Source organism: Amphibalanus amphitrite, unplaced genomic scaffold (genome assembly GCF_019059575.1).
Source record: "Amphibalanus amphitrite isolate SeventyFive unplaced genomic scaffold, NRLGWU_Aamphi_draft 001443F_arrow, whole genome shotgun sequence".
Classification (NCBI taxonomy): domain Eukaryota; kingdom Metazoa; phylum Arthropoda; class Thecostraca; order Balanomorpha; family Balanidae; genus Amphibalanus; species Amphibalanus amphitrite.
Genome location: NW_024882936.1, coordinates 88,610 through 102,744, shown reverse-complemented (window position 1 = coordinate 102,744; position 14,135 = coordinate 88,610). Strand labels below are relative to the sequence as shown.

The 14,135-nt window shown below is 52.2% G+C and overlaps 2 protein-coding genes across 2 annotated transcripts; both read left to right on the top strand.

Annotated features, from left to right (window-relative positions):
* The first annotated feature begins 842 nt into the window (after window positions 1-842).
* Window positions 843-8,380, top strand: LOC122373107 (selenoprotein F-like). The gene is given in 5 exon segments (XM_043350882.1): window positions 843-971; window positions 6,382-6,500; window positions 6,781-6,896; window positions 7,134-7,243; window positions 7,698-8,380. Coding segments are annotated over 5 exon segments (519 nt in total). The 5' UTR covers window positions 843-917; the 3' UTR covers window positions 7,818-8,380.
* Window positions 8,381-8,989: 609 nt separating this feature from the next.
* Window positions 8,990-13,079, top strand: LOC122373106 (cyclin-dependent kinase inhibitor 3-like). The gene is made up of 2 exons (XM_043350881.1): window positions 8,990-9,349; window positions 10,951-13,079. Exon 2 carries the CDS (start codon window positions 10,974-10,976, stop codon window positions 11,622-11,624), a length of 651 nt encoding a protein of 216 aa, XP_043206816.1. The 5' UTR covers window positions 8,990-9,349; window positions 10,951-10,973; the 3' UTR covers window positions 11,625-13,079.
* Window positions 13,080-14,135: the final 1,056 nt, after the last annotated feature.

The following is a 14,135-nucleotide window of genomic DNA, read 5'->3' as shown; positions in this document are numbered from 1 at the left end:
TTACGGGGCTTTAAGGGCCTTAAACGTCAATGCAACGGGGACCGTTTTGGGGAAAGTTTCTCGGCTGGTGGTGGGGCACCTGTGTGCCGATTTTGAACGAAATCGGGGGGGACCCCCCATTGACCCGAAATTTTGATTTTCCCGTAAAAACTTTCCTATGGGGAAAAAGTGGAATTTTCCTGCAGGACTGTGTCTGGGTAAACGAGAGCTTTCGATTGATACCCATTTTTACTTTAGCGCCCCGTTTTTGGCCGTACAAGGGCGAATTTACGGATTTTTTACGAGTTTACGGGGCTTTAAGGGCCTTAAACGTCAATGCAACGGGGACCGTTTTGGGGAAAGTTTCTCGGCTGGTGGTGGGGCACCTGTGTGCCGATTTTGAACGAAATCGGGGGGGGACCCCCCATTGACCCAAAATTTTGATTTTCCCGTAAAAACTTTCCTATGGGGAAAAAGTGGAATTTTCCTGCAGGACTGTGTCTGGGTAAACGAGAGCTTTCGATTGATACCCATTTTTACCTCTTTGTGACGTCATTTCTAGGGGAAAACGGGTCATAAAGGTTTCCCTCTACCGGGGCCTTTTTTCCCCCTACCGAATCTGTGCTGTGCTGAATCTGTGCTGAATCTGTGCCAACTTCCGTTACATGCGGCATGGCCGGCGCTCACATACGTGCTGGTTGCCCCGGCAACGAGCTATTGACCAATGAGAAGCGAGGAAAGTGCAACGTCACTGCGATTTTTCATATACCTGTGCCCCCCGTAGCGCGCTTCTCATTGGTCAATAGCCCGTTGCCGGGGCAACGTGCACGTATGTGTGCGCGGGCTAGCGCGCTAGCCGGCCGCCGAACAGCGCTCTGGTGAGGCTAGGGGTTTGTGTCTCGGGCGTTTATATTCTATTTACCACTTAACATGAGAACATGGTGCATGTAACACAAATATTACCAGTATTTTTAGGATACCTCGCACTTCAGGTAAGTTTCCCTTTGTTGCTACTTGTGTTGTTTTTGCTCAGCTAATGCGTCAGCAGTCAGCACGCCAATGGATGGATGACGTGTCAGTGTCCTTTGAATTTATACTGATACTAGAATCTGTCGTTTAATGAGTTATGTTTTTTGACATTGGTTTCAGAAAGTCGGCAGTGGAAAAGTATGGTATGGGGTTTCAGTTTGAAGTTGCAGGGTCCCCTGGAGGTTTCAGGCTGTTGCACTCCTGATGTTACGTCGGTAGGTACGGCTCTCGCGAGATTAAGCGGTAGGTTTTGCACTTTAACATTTCCAGTTATATCTCAGAAACTAATCAATCTGCGACCAGACTGGAAAACATCCACACAGTACGGCGGATGCCCGTGAGACCTGCTTGCGCCGGAATTCGGCACAAGTGATTTTGCGCTGAAATTTCTGTATGATTTGTGCAGAAAATTGGGTGCCAGTTTGTACCAAAATTAAGCCACGTTCATATAAAGCACATGTGCACATCTACCGATCAAAGCTATATCAACCAGACAGAGTGTTCCGCGGCCTTGGATGCTCTCCCATGTTTGAGCATCCAAAAAGTTTCTTTATTTCCACGGAAACCCAAGGGAAACCCAATACCTCAATACCCTTAGCGCACTGCAGCGTCGTGCAGTGAAACAAGGCCTGAGCAGAAGTTCCGGGCCTACAAATATCGGCGGAGCCGTGTGTTCGAGGCTAGCAGGAGCCAGCGAGGGCCGGGCAGCGGAGCAGCACGTGCTCCGGCACATCAGCCTCTTCTCGGCGCCGCAGAGCGCCGCGGGGCACCGCCTGTCTGGGCACTGCTGGCACGCCGCGGAGTGGAGACTGCCGTTTCGGTGCACGTACTGGAGCGAGCGGCCCCAGTGGCCCGCCGTCATCCGATCCACAGAGACGGCGCCCTCTCGGTCCTCTTCGGGGATAGGGAGCGGCGGCACGCTTCCGAAGAGTGACTCGGACCAGTTGTCGCGCCATCGATGCGAGGCCAAACAATGGACCGTCCTGGTCAGCGAGCGGGCGTTTGAGGGCAGGGGCCAGACTTGTTTGGCCAGGTTATCCGTGCTCTCATTCCCCTCGATACTCTATAAAGTATAAACCCTGCTCGATACCGCAGTGGGCAGGAATCCACTGCAGTATTACTTAACGACGCTCGGTGGCGTTCAACAAGATCTTCCATACCTATCTCCACGCCGAGGGTTGAAGCGTCACCTGGGCGGCCACTCCTCCGCTGAGAAGACTCAGGGCGGCTCGCCAGTTCGAGCACGCGACGACCGGGGCGGGGACGTCCCGTCCCGGAACCTCTCCAAAGCCGCCTGCAGGGCGAATCTGCTGCTAGATTGACCAGCGTGCCGGCTAAATACGGTGACCGTCTCTCGCCAAAAAAAATCTGCGGCCGCCCTGCGCCGAAAAATTAGGCCCCTCCCATGCGCTGAATTCAGCGCATGCGAAATTACGCCGGACTAGCGCCAAAATTTTCGGCGCAATCCCGCCACTACGCCGGACTTATTCGGCATAACGTGTATTTTTTTTCCAGTCTGGATCTACGATGAAGCCATTTTACACGAGCATGGCCGGCTTGTGAACCAACAAGTCGATCGCATCTTCAACACTTATAAGCTTAAGACGACGAAGATATAGCCTGAAGTACACTAAATTTTCTAGGTGCAAAACCTACCGCTAAAACCCGCGAGACCTGTACAGCGCACCGCAGAAGTACCCAATGTGCGGTTTCAGCCTTATCTGTAAGAATCTTGGTTTCAGCCATGTTCATGCTTTGCTTCTGTATCTTAGGAGCGATTTGCCAGACTACAATAAATTTTGGAATGTATCTTACATAATACATGCATTATCTTTCTTGCAGCTGCATATTTATCTTTTCTATCAACTCCTGGATCACTTTTTATTAACCCGCGCCCCGTTGGGGTCTGCCGAGCAATGCGCCCTTTGGGGGGGGGGGGGAGGGGGCAATTTGGCCCTCCCCCTAAGATCTCGAGAACCACGCAACATAGCGACAAGCGGCAAATGGCGTTGGATAGCCCCAACAGGGAACTACCTTGTGACCAAATTTTTATTGACCTAGGTCAAACCGATGACGTCACAGGTCGGGTCAAAGGTCGAATTTTCACCGTTTACAGGCATTTCAAGAAATGCGTTGTAAAATCGAGTAAATGCATTTCATTGAAAATCATCGATGGGGTATTGTTCGTCAAACACATATTTTGTTATTTGAGGTCACTGATACCAGGTCAGGTCACAGAGGTCAGGTCACTGAGGGTCACAATATGAAAATATCATGTGGTACATGTTTTATGGTCCATTTTATGTCAAATGCGATTATGTGGGACAGGCAGCCCTTGGGGTCAGTTTAGATTATGTTCTGGTGAAGGTCAGGTCAAATTAGGTCAAATTTCAAAAGTTGATATTTTTGCATAAAATGGGTATCGATTCGATGCAGCTCGTCACGGGGAGTTCAATGGTGGTCTTTGTTTTGCCCTACGTGGTCTAGAATCGCTAAAAATTGAGTTAAAAAATTGACGTCATCATTATTGAACAGTTTTTTTTTTCGCTATAACTTGGCCAAAAAACGAGATATCGATCAGAAATTTGGTATGTACATAGAAGAGCGTAGGGACTATCACATATATTCCGGATTATTCCAAATTCGATTTTTTTATTTTTTGAGTAAAAAATCATTTATTTTTAATTTTTGGGGGTCAAAAACCCAAAATTTTGAAAATCCGAGACAGCAGTTTTGTAGCGCCGCTTTTTGTCTACTAGACCACATAAAGAACTTTGCTTGGTAACTGTAGATTTGGTGAGCGTTTCAAGATTGCATGTTTTTGCTCATTTTTGGTCGAACATGACCTCAGTTCGACCTCAATTACTCCTGACCTAAGGTGACCTAAGACTTGAAATTTGGTGTGAAGGTGTCAAATTGATGCCCGGAAAGGTACTGAAAATTTGGCGGTGCTGCGCGCCGCCGTTTTCTTGCTATTCAGGAAAAACCACAGGGGGGGGGGCAAATTGCCCCCCCCCCCCCAACGGGGCGAGGGTTAAGACTGGTAAAACCTCACATTACTTCAGCAGCGTGCTGTATCTGCTGGCCTGTGGCAGTTGGCACCCACTACAACACCGGCTGAGGGTGTTGCAGAATACTGCTGCCTGGTTGTTTGGGCAGATTCTGCTTCAGTCAGTTCATGTGACATGCTGGGGTGAGGCTGAGGGGTGTGAGAAATTACAGCAGTTTTAGTGGGGAATGCTGCTCGGCTCCAAGTCAGCTTGTGCTGCAAACATAGGTGGAGCTTTTCCAGGGAAGTTGGTGGGGCAAAAAGTCGTCAAACCCACAATGTCCGATTATAAAGTTGAATAAAATGCCACCCACACTGAATCAATTCCTATCATTACAGACATATTATTTTGCATTAAACAGACATTTCAAAGCTCTTCAATGCGAAAAAGATTAATTTGCAAAGCAGCAAAGTCTTAGAAATCAGCTGAAGTTGGTGGGGCAAAACGCTTATTGGTGGGGCAAAATATCAAGTTGGTGGGGCAGCCGCCCCACCAACTGCATAGAAAGCTCCGCCCCTGGCTGCAAAGTGCGAAACCATGGACTCAGTCTGCATTCTTCAGTAGAGGTGGCTGAGTCATTGGTCTGGGAGGTAGGTAAACTAGATGTAAGTTGGATTGAGATAATGCAGTAGCACTGCAGCATGCAGAGTTGCAGCAGAGAAGGGAATGCACTTCTTGTAAGCATTGACTACCACCTTGCCTTGATGTTATAGGCCAGCCTCATCGACTGTTGACACCCTCCATGTCTCGTGTCATGTAATTGCAGACACTGGCACTTGTTTTGACATGAGTGCTGCTCCACGTGGAGACACCGTCAGTCACCTGGTGGACTGTTGGGTGAATGCTGGGCAGCTGCAGCCGGCTGCGCCCTGGCAGTGTTACTGCACATGGCAGTGTTCTGTTCATGGAAGTGTTACTGGCAGTGTTCTGAGGGTGCTGGTCAATGCTGCGATGGAACCTCAGACTGGTTAACCACCGCAACAAGCCACCACTTTTGAGTGTGGGTGAATCGTTCCACCGTTCCGCTCTGTCGGAGCAGAAGAATGACGACGAACGGGCTATCCAGCTATCGCTATCGTGTCTGCCTCGGCTACGACTGACGGGAACTCGCAATTACTGAACTGCGTCCCGTTGTCCGTAGCGAGTTCGTCCGGATAAGGCTCACGAGACAACACCCTTGCCAGGATCCGGATGATGTCGACGTCGTCGCAGAAGGGTCGGTGGAGCTTGCACACACTTGCTGTGGTAATTATGAGCAGGAGTGCGGAGCCGTGGGAATTTCAGACGGCTCCGGCTCCGGCTCCGGAGAAAAAAATCGCGCGCTCCGGGTGAAATGCCATGGCGGCTCGGGATCCGAGCAAAATGGTCCGGCTCCGGCGGCTCCTGCTCCGGCTTCGGCTCCAATACTCAATACACCCCCTATGGCCTATGCAATTAATTAACGGGTGGAAGAAAAAAGACGATGGGATTGGCGCACGTTGCTTCTGTATTTGCATAACAAGGCTATTTTCATATTTTGATTACCGCATGTTTTACTGCCTTGAACTGTCAAACCGAACTAGGTCAATATATTTTATTTTCATCAAAAAAGGAGCCAGAGTTTTTGACGGCTCCGGCTTCGGCTCTAGCTCCGGCTCCGGCTCCGCACCCCTGGTTGTGAGTGACCGTCGCCGCAAAACTAGCGGCTGGTGGTCCGCCCGGGTAGGTCCCAGGACTTCCGGCCCAATTTAGACCGAGGCCGGCCTTGACACACTGCTCGGACTCTGAGCGTGCCGGGACGTCAGCTTGTTCACTCCTCGCATGTTGACACCTGACACCGTTTTTGGAGTACATTGGGCGGGGCTGCTTACCCTGCCGCCCCAACGTTGGCCAAACGATATTTCCAAGTCGCCGTCGCCTTTGAAGTCTGATGATCAGACCGGCTTCGCCAAGATAAAGTGATGAGGGTGTGCAGTGTGCACCTTGTAGTGAGACATTTTGACACGCTGGAAAAAGTTACACTTCTTGGAAAACTCGAGTACGACTGGTCGCCAAATATGTATATCGTTTAGATTCGTAGTTCATGGCGATGATGTTTGCGTAGTGCGTAATTCGTATCGCTGCGTCACGGTAGCGCCCCAACCCGACGACCTGTGTACCGTCGTCAGGGTGATCTAGTGCCGATTTGCGATTTCAGGGTCACGATATCCAGTTACCGCTAGCCAGCTCTGCACAGCGCTTCGAGTCTAGAGAAACAATACATTGATTTTACGTAAAAAAGAATGGAGCGGTTGATTCTCGACGAAAAATGCTGCATAACTGACCGTATTTTCACTGTTCACAGGTTACGGAGGTCCTTGCTGAACTAACATCAGAACAATGCATAGACTTGGGCTTCAACAAAGCCAATCTTCTCTGCTCCTATTGCAAGGAGTTGCAAGATTTCAGCTTAACAGCCTTGAGGTGAGTAACTATTAGAATTTAGAGAAGTAAACTTTGTGTTTTCCCCGTTGTAAGAATTTCAAATTGCCATCGTTGTAACTTGCTTGACAGCATCGCACTTACTGCTACTGTTCAGCCTCTTCGCTGTTTCTTTCACATGTGACTTAAGCTAAAGCTACTGAGTTGATCTACTGACTTACTGAGTACTGATCCACTCTTCTGAATTGTTTGTATGGCGTTTCCTCAGTCAATGTCCAGGCCCCGGCTATCTCACGCTGACTGTGTCACCACTCTGCCGCAGAGATAACTGCTCCAAGTGCTGCACAGCCGACAGCGGCACCCCCGAGATCCGGCGCTACCCGCGCGCGCTGCTCGAGGTCTGCGGATGACGACTGGGGGCCTTCCCGCAGGTCCAGGGTACGTGGTGCCAACGGAATGGGGGCTCGGCGACCCCGTCAACTAGGCTTGGTTCGATGTCGTACGGTGCCATTTCTGAATCCTGAGTAGGCACACGAAGAACTTGTTCACTACGAGCGCTTAATTGCTAGCTTAGGTCACATATTTTGGACTTGTGTGCTTGAGTTTCACGCCTCGATTGTTGAATGCCCTCACTCAACCCGTACTGGCTGACTGAGACCCGTGGCGTGTTCGCAGCGTTCGTTAAGAGCGACCGACCTGCGCGGTACCCGGGTCTGCGGGTGAAGTACGTGCGCGGCGCCGACCCCGTCATCAAGCTGATGGACGAGGAGGAGCGCGTGCAGGAGGTCAGTGACATTCTGATGGGGAGGGCAGGATCGGGAGACGGCTGGGAACAAGGCTAGCAGAGGATGGACGAAGAGAGATGGACGGAGGTTCGGGAATGGTTATGCTCTCGTTACAGTGTGTCGAGGCTAGATGCGTTTGTTGTGTGCGATGGATCTCGTGGTAGGTCGGAGGTACCGAACACTCTGTAGTATCTCATTCGGATCATGGCCATAAATCTTAGTATGCCATGAAGCCTCAATAAACAAACAAGCATCGCTGGTTCAGACATTGTTCGCATGGGAGTGCCCTGTTAAAATATGATTGATGTTTTTTAACACGTCCTCAAATCTGTAGGCACATATCGTCCATTTTTAGCCTGTCAACTGTGAAGAGGCCGTACGTGACGTAGAAATAGTGTGATAAACCTGCCTGTGGTGACGTGTTATTATGACGTTTATGTTGCGACTGTTTCAGACTCTTGCGATTGACAAGTGGAACACCGACTCTGTCGAGGAGTTCCTTGGTCTCTATCTGGAGTCGGCAGCCGAGGCCGACGAGCTTGACGACAACAGCATCTCGAAGGAGGAGCTGTAGAGGGCCTACGGCGTCCTGGGGCGTCGCGCGGGCTCCGTGATGTGCCGCTCGGCGGGCGGCGGCTTCCAATGGGGCGGGTCGAGGTGGCGGGACACGCTGTCTTCTCTGGTGCCTCTGCTTCCCAATGTGCCGGGTGTTTTTGCCGAGACGGCGCTCGGACACCACTGCCGGCGGTGAGGCCGCGCTGCGCGGGCGCCGGCTGGGGCGGTGCTGACTGGTAGTGTGTCTGTCTGACGGGCCCGCTCGTCCGGCCTTCCTGCCGTCCGCGGCGTTCTGCCGACGAGCGGGCGGACGTCGGGCGGTGGGATGCAGGGCCGGTCCGCCGCCGCCGGCGCAGGATGAAGGCCGGGCTGGAAGCGGCACTGCCGTCGGCCTGGCCGGAGGTAGCGCCGGCGGACGGGCGGACCGACCGAGCGTCCCACGCGCACTGGTCACCTTCTCCCGCCGGTCCCGAGCGGTACGGCGTCCCCCGGTCCCATCTGATGTGTGGCCGTGTCACAGGGATAACTGCGGAATGAAACTATTTTTTGATCGGGCTTCTGAAAATATATTGACTGTTAAAAGTGGTTCTGTAAATCGCTAACGCAACGCATAGAACGGCTTTCTCAAGCGTTACCTGACTGCTGCCAAGTTGGAGTTGCGCAACGCAGCCCTACGATTTAGCAACGCAGGCATTGCGTAATGCGTAATGTGACTGGTTGGCTGCGCTGCAGTCAAGACCGTCAAGACTTTAGACTGCAGTCAGCATTCACGCCCGCAATCTGGTGAGGTTGACTCAGAGATCAGAGATCAAGATCGACTCGACGGCGACGCCAAGCACGCGCGTGTAAATGAATTCATCCAACGTCCGTTCGTGTATTGACGTCGAGTACTGTAAGATATTATTAGACATGACGATGTAAATAGGAAAATGCCCACGTCGCCGCCCCCAGAGATGTGCATTACCTTCTCCCGCTGGTCCGCCCACATCTCGCTATTTCCAAAACAAAACCAAACAACACTTTCAAGGACTTGTTTTTATTGTTTTTGCACTTATTCCTCTTAAAAATATAATATATGACGTCATGAACCTCTTGGATCAGTTCTAGCGTTTGCACATCGTTTATACCAGAGCTCCAATCAACTTTCGAATTGAAATGACGTCATAAGCTCTAAAAGAAACATTTTTGTTAAGTTCGTTAAAAATACAACGCAAAACGAAAACGAGTTGGCAGACAACGAAAGTTTGCGACGAGTGTAGGAGGGGCGGATGGGGATAAGGGGTTATTTACGAATTGCTTTATGTTGCTGTGGTGAATGAAGTGCTATCATCCGAAGTCCAAACCATGAATCAACCTGCTTCATGAAAATCACGAGGTCTGGTCTTATTGTCGCGGTTGCAACACAAGATTCTTTGTGATGAGAGTGAGCTTATCAGAGGGTGAAAATATAAACTTCAAACTGGTGCTGATATCAAGACTTAAGTTGTGGTCAGAGAGCGATGCATCAGGCTGAATAGACAGCCATCGTTTCATCCCAGCCTTCCCCATCAGGTATGTGGATAATAATACAAAGCTGCTTAGTTTGTTTCATGCCAATTAGATGAATGAAAATTCATGCCTTCTGTTGGAAATAATTCCAATAGATAATGAATCAAATGTGCTTAAAGTCAAGCTTGTGCGGATAAAATAATCACCCTCGTTAGTTAATTTAATGATTGTGATGAAAGAAGAACAAATTGAAATGGCTGAACAGCTGACCAGATTGTGTTTCAGTTTTGTATCAATATTGTGGGTGGTCATTCTGTTTATCTTTTTGCTTTAATCATGTTCTGCCACCTCTGAGAAAAGGGAGGGATGGTCAATTGAGGGAAAATATTGTCATTTAAAACTGGAAAAGTATTAAATATCAGTCTCGTCATTGCTAGACAATGAAAGCTTTTAAATAGTGTGTTTTATGCTTAAGCTACAAATCTACTATCTGAATTTAAAAGTCACATATGAATTGGAATATTCCTTTTGAAATAACTGCACTAGCACCAGACCATAGGGCAGGATTAGCTGAGCTTGATCTGGATACCTATTGGATCTTACCATGGATGAGAAAATCTCTAATCCATGATCTTACCCCACATCTCAATTTTTCCAACAGCCCATTTGTGAGGAGAGAAGGTTAACAAATCCTTACAACAATGTCAATGCTAGACTGTTCACATAAACCATGCAGGAAATCTGTGGATCTGTTGAATTACCTAATATATTTATTTTATCATACCTCAACAATGCTTAAGTGACTAAGTCACTGGCCATAATCCTTGGATGGAGTGCTTGGGCCTTGACCTGAGCCATTACTTCTTATTTTAAAATATTTGTGTATCATTTTCACCCTTAATTTTAATTTTTTGCATTTTTCATAAACTCATAACATTTTGATTACTAGGACAGAATTTGACCTCTTTTTTCATCTATTTTTCATTGGCTTACATGTGTAAGCATGTCAACATTGGACAACCTTATAAGGAGCCTTCTCTCCTGTTTCATTATCAGGAAACATGTTGAAACTTCTTACCCAAGGAATACATATTTATTCCCCTTTGTAAGCCAGTTATGAAACATATAGCAATGTTGCGGAGCTGTTGTTCTCTGGAATGTGGTTGCTGCACCCAGTACCAGTCCTGGAATAATGGGACTGCTGTCCCCAAAGACTATCCTTTGTCATCAGTGCCAGCTCAGCACTGGACCCTGGACCTCCTGAGCTCATGGCTCATGGCAAAACACCAGTCTCTTACTGGCCACCTTGGTATAAGAAGGGGTTGATATTGTCCGGCGTCGATTATTTGCCCAGTTCCCTGCACTCACATTCCTACACCTGGCGAGCGCGGCTGCGGTCTCGGCCTGACGCGGGAAGATGATATCGGTCGTAGCTGAGAACCTCCGCGGGGTCGGTAGGATTCGTGACGTAACGTGCCGTGAATGGACTAATCAGCCAGCGGCCCGGTGTAGACACTCGCGCTACTGGCGAACCTGCAGTGAGTCGGTACCTTGTCGGACGCGGCGCCTGGTGACGTCCATTCACGGCACGGCACGGCGGCGCCGGAGGCGGGCGGGCGGCAGGGGGCGGCGCTCTGTACCGTCCCGTCTGCTCCCCGTTTCAGCGGCGCGCGCTGCCGGCTGCACCATGTGGCCGCCGTCCGGCTCGGAGCCCTCCTCCGGGGACGAGGAGGAGGAGCGGTCTCCGGAGCGGTCCCCGGAGCCGGAGCCGGAGCCGGAGCCGGAGCCGCGCCGGCCGCAGCCGCTGGCGCTCAGCTGGCTCGACCTGTCGGCGGTCGGCTACCGGCGCTCGCTGGCCGTGTCAGCGCTGCCGGCCGCCGCCGACCTGGAGCGGCTGCAGGCGCTCGGCTTCACGGCCGCCCTGATGCTGTGCACGCACGCCGAGCTGGCCAAACAGGGCGTGCCGGAGCTGGCGGCCGCCTACGAGGCGCACGGGCTGGCCGTGTGCCACCGGCCGGTGGCCGAGGGCGAGGTGCCCGGCCCGGCGGCGCTGCTGCAGCTGTTCGAGGCGGCCGTGCGCGCGCTGGAGGCCGGCGGCCGCGTGCTGCTGCACTGCTCCACCGGCCTGGGGCGCGCCTGCACCGTGGCCGCCTGCCTGCTGCTGCACGTGCAGGAGGAGCTGACCGCCGACCAGGCGGTGGAGGCGGTGCGCCGGCTGCGCGGGCCGCGCGCCGTCCAGTCGGTGCGCCAGTTTAACTTTATCCACGAGTACCGCGACGAGCGCGACGCGTTTCTGGCGCAGCTGGAGGCGCCAGAGTCGCGGCCCGTGTCGCGGTAAGTCGCCGGCCGTGAGTCGCCGCCGGGCTCACTGCCAGACCCGGCGAGGGGTGTGTCCTGACCGTGAAATGACCCATGAGTCCGCCACCGTAGTAATCTGATATGGCTCATTTGTGTGATTTTGTATTGCATGTTGATCATCGCAGTAGATTTACATTTTGACGCTTGTTGCAATAGCTGGTTCGTGCCTGTGTGTATTTTTATTAAAAGGGGATTGAACGTTGGAATAATGTTCAAAGATTATCATATGGAATGTTTTTAGTGGGACACATCTGAGCCTGGTGGCTGTCTATGGATACCAAATGTTGGGTCATTTCACATCGGGATCGCCCGTTGGAGTGGCGCCGCGGCGTGACCGGCGGCGGTGCCAGTGGAGGCGGGTGGCGGCCCGCGGTCTGGGACGGGACGGCCGCAGCGGCGGGCGGCCGGGGGTACAGACAGGGGGCCGTACGGCGGGCCAGCCGGCCGGCCCGCGGGACACGAGTGCCACCCGCGGCAGCGACTCGGCCTCAAGGGAGTCGGTTTTACCCCGCGAGTGCGTGCCTCTTACATTGGTTAAGTGACGCCGCCCGGCGCTGCCCACGAGTGGTGTGCAGCGCCGGGTGGTGGCGGGCCCCGAGCTGCGTGGGTCTGACCGAACTGAACGAATCGCAACCGACAGCAGCAGCCTGCCCAGCGGTGTACAACGGCGAGACGGCGACGGTCGCACTCTTACTTGTTACATCGTTGTGTTGTCTTTCGTCATGCATCTGGTACATTATGCACGCCCTCAACTGGGAGACAAAGTCTCAGCGTACGTACATCATCAGCAATCCCAATGAGAGATGCAACCAAAGTACAAATCCAAGTGCAAACAAGAAGAGAAGCGCCGTAGGCTGGGTAGGCTCCGTGCCGCGGCGGTGGCGCCGCGGCGGTAGGATTATAAACTAGTGTTTCACGTACAATCGCCAGATATCGCCACCTAACTATACCGGCATCAAACAGGGTTTTGGGGATGTGTTTATGTTAACAATGCTGATTGTTTGCCATTAACGTCACGTTGCAGTATGAGCGTGACGTACTGCTGGCCAGATTTTCTGTAGATATGCTGCTGGTATCTAACCTAAGTGCGCGCGCTGGTGGTCGGGCTGTTGATTTATCGCATCTTGCGCTCCGACCGGTCGCTTTGATGAGCGCTTTCTGCCCTGGTGGGTCCGTTTTGTACTCGTTTGCGCGCTGTGTCGTGCTGCCGAGCGCCGAGCGCTGCTGATGGAATCGAATCGAGCCGACCGCCGACCGTTGGCCGGGCCGCAGTGCCGGCCTCTCGGTGACGCTGTCCGGGTGACGACTGCGCCCTACCGGGCGGCACCTCGATGACGTGCGGCGACAGCGTCCGAACGGCCGCCTCGCCTCGCCCGTGCCACTACAATGTGTAGGGTGGGCTGTGTTCAATAAAAAATGCGAGCTTGGAGCAGGACGGGTGTTTTCTCTGGAGCTGAGATGCCTTATCAACATTACAGCAGAAAGCTGTGATAACCCAGTACCGGAATCAGGGCAGTGGGATAAATATTTCTGCGTGATGGGATCTCAGCGTACAGCCACCAATGGCCAGATCAGTGAGCCCAGGCGTGGGGAGCGGCACTTTCTCACTGGCAGATAACCGAGCGACCGTGTTCGTCCGATGCCCTCCCACCTGACGCCCTGCGGACTCTGTCGCGCCTCACCGACCACCTCTGGCGGCTCCGGCGGCGCATCTTACCGGTGGGTTCCAGCCTCCGGGGTTCGATTGCGCCCAACTGGACTTTGTGGTTCTCATCCGCGCCCTCCAAGCTACAGGCCATCGCATGACATGAGTTGAAGTTGTGATCAACTGCTTTTTTCTTGAGTAAATCATGATATGTCTATGGGGTACGGCACGACGATGATTGTATTGTGTCATCAATGCCTTTTAAAATGCAAAGAAAGCCTGCCAGGCAAAGCTCATTTGAATAGCCAAGCAACATTTGAGTTTCGTCTTTTCAGATTTCCGAAAACCTACGCGTAACGCAAAGTAGGAAGAAACAGCACGGTCACTTCAGTCTGTTCCTACCTCTCGTTCTGATCGAGCTAAGCTGCTGCTTTGCTTCTGGCAGTCTAGAAGCCTGAAGCACACCCTCAACTCCACCGACTTTTTTTCAATATGTAGCTTCCAAATAATAGACTGTTCAGTGTTCGTGTGTGCCCTCCGCTGTGATAGCGGGACCGTGCTGATGCGGGTTTGTGTAGTCTGAACGCCACTGACCCGATGACCCGCCACTACCGCGCTGTGTCCTTTACCGGGAGGGTTTTGGTCCACAGGCGGCCACCTCAGGCAAACAGACGGCGTCCAACATGGTCTTCCTCAGCCTCGACAGCCGGCCGACCTCGCCGCTCCAGTGCTGAGAGGTATGTGGGAGATGATACGGTACTGCGCCCGATCGCTTCGCATCGCTGGCTGACAGGGATCAAACTTCCACTGACTAGCCTGCTATAGCCTCTTTCTGTCGCTCTGCCA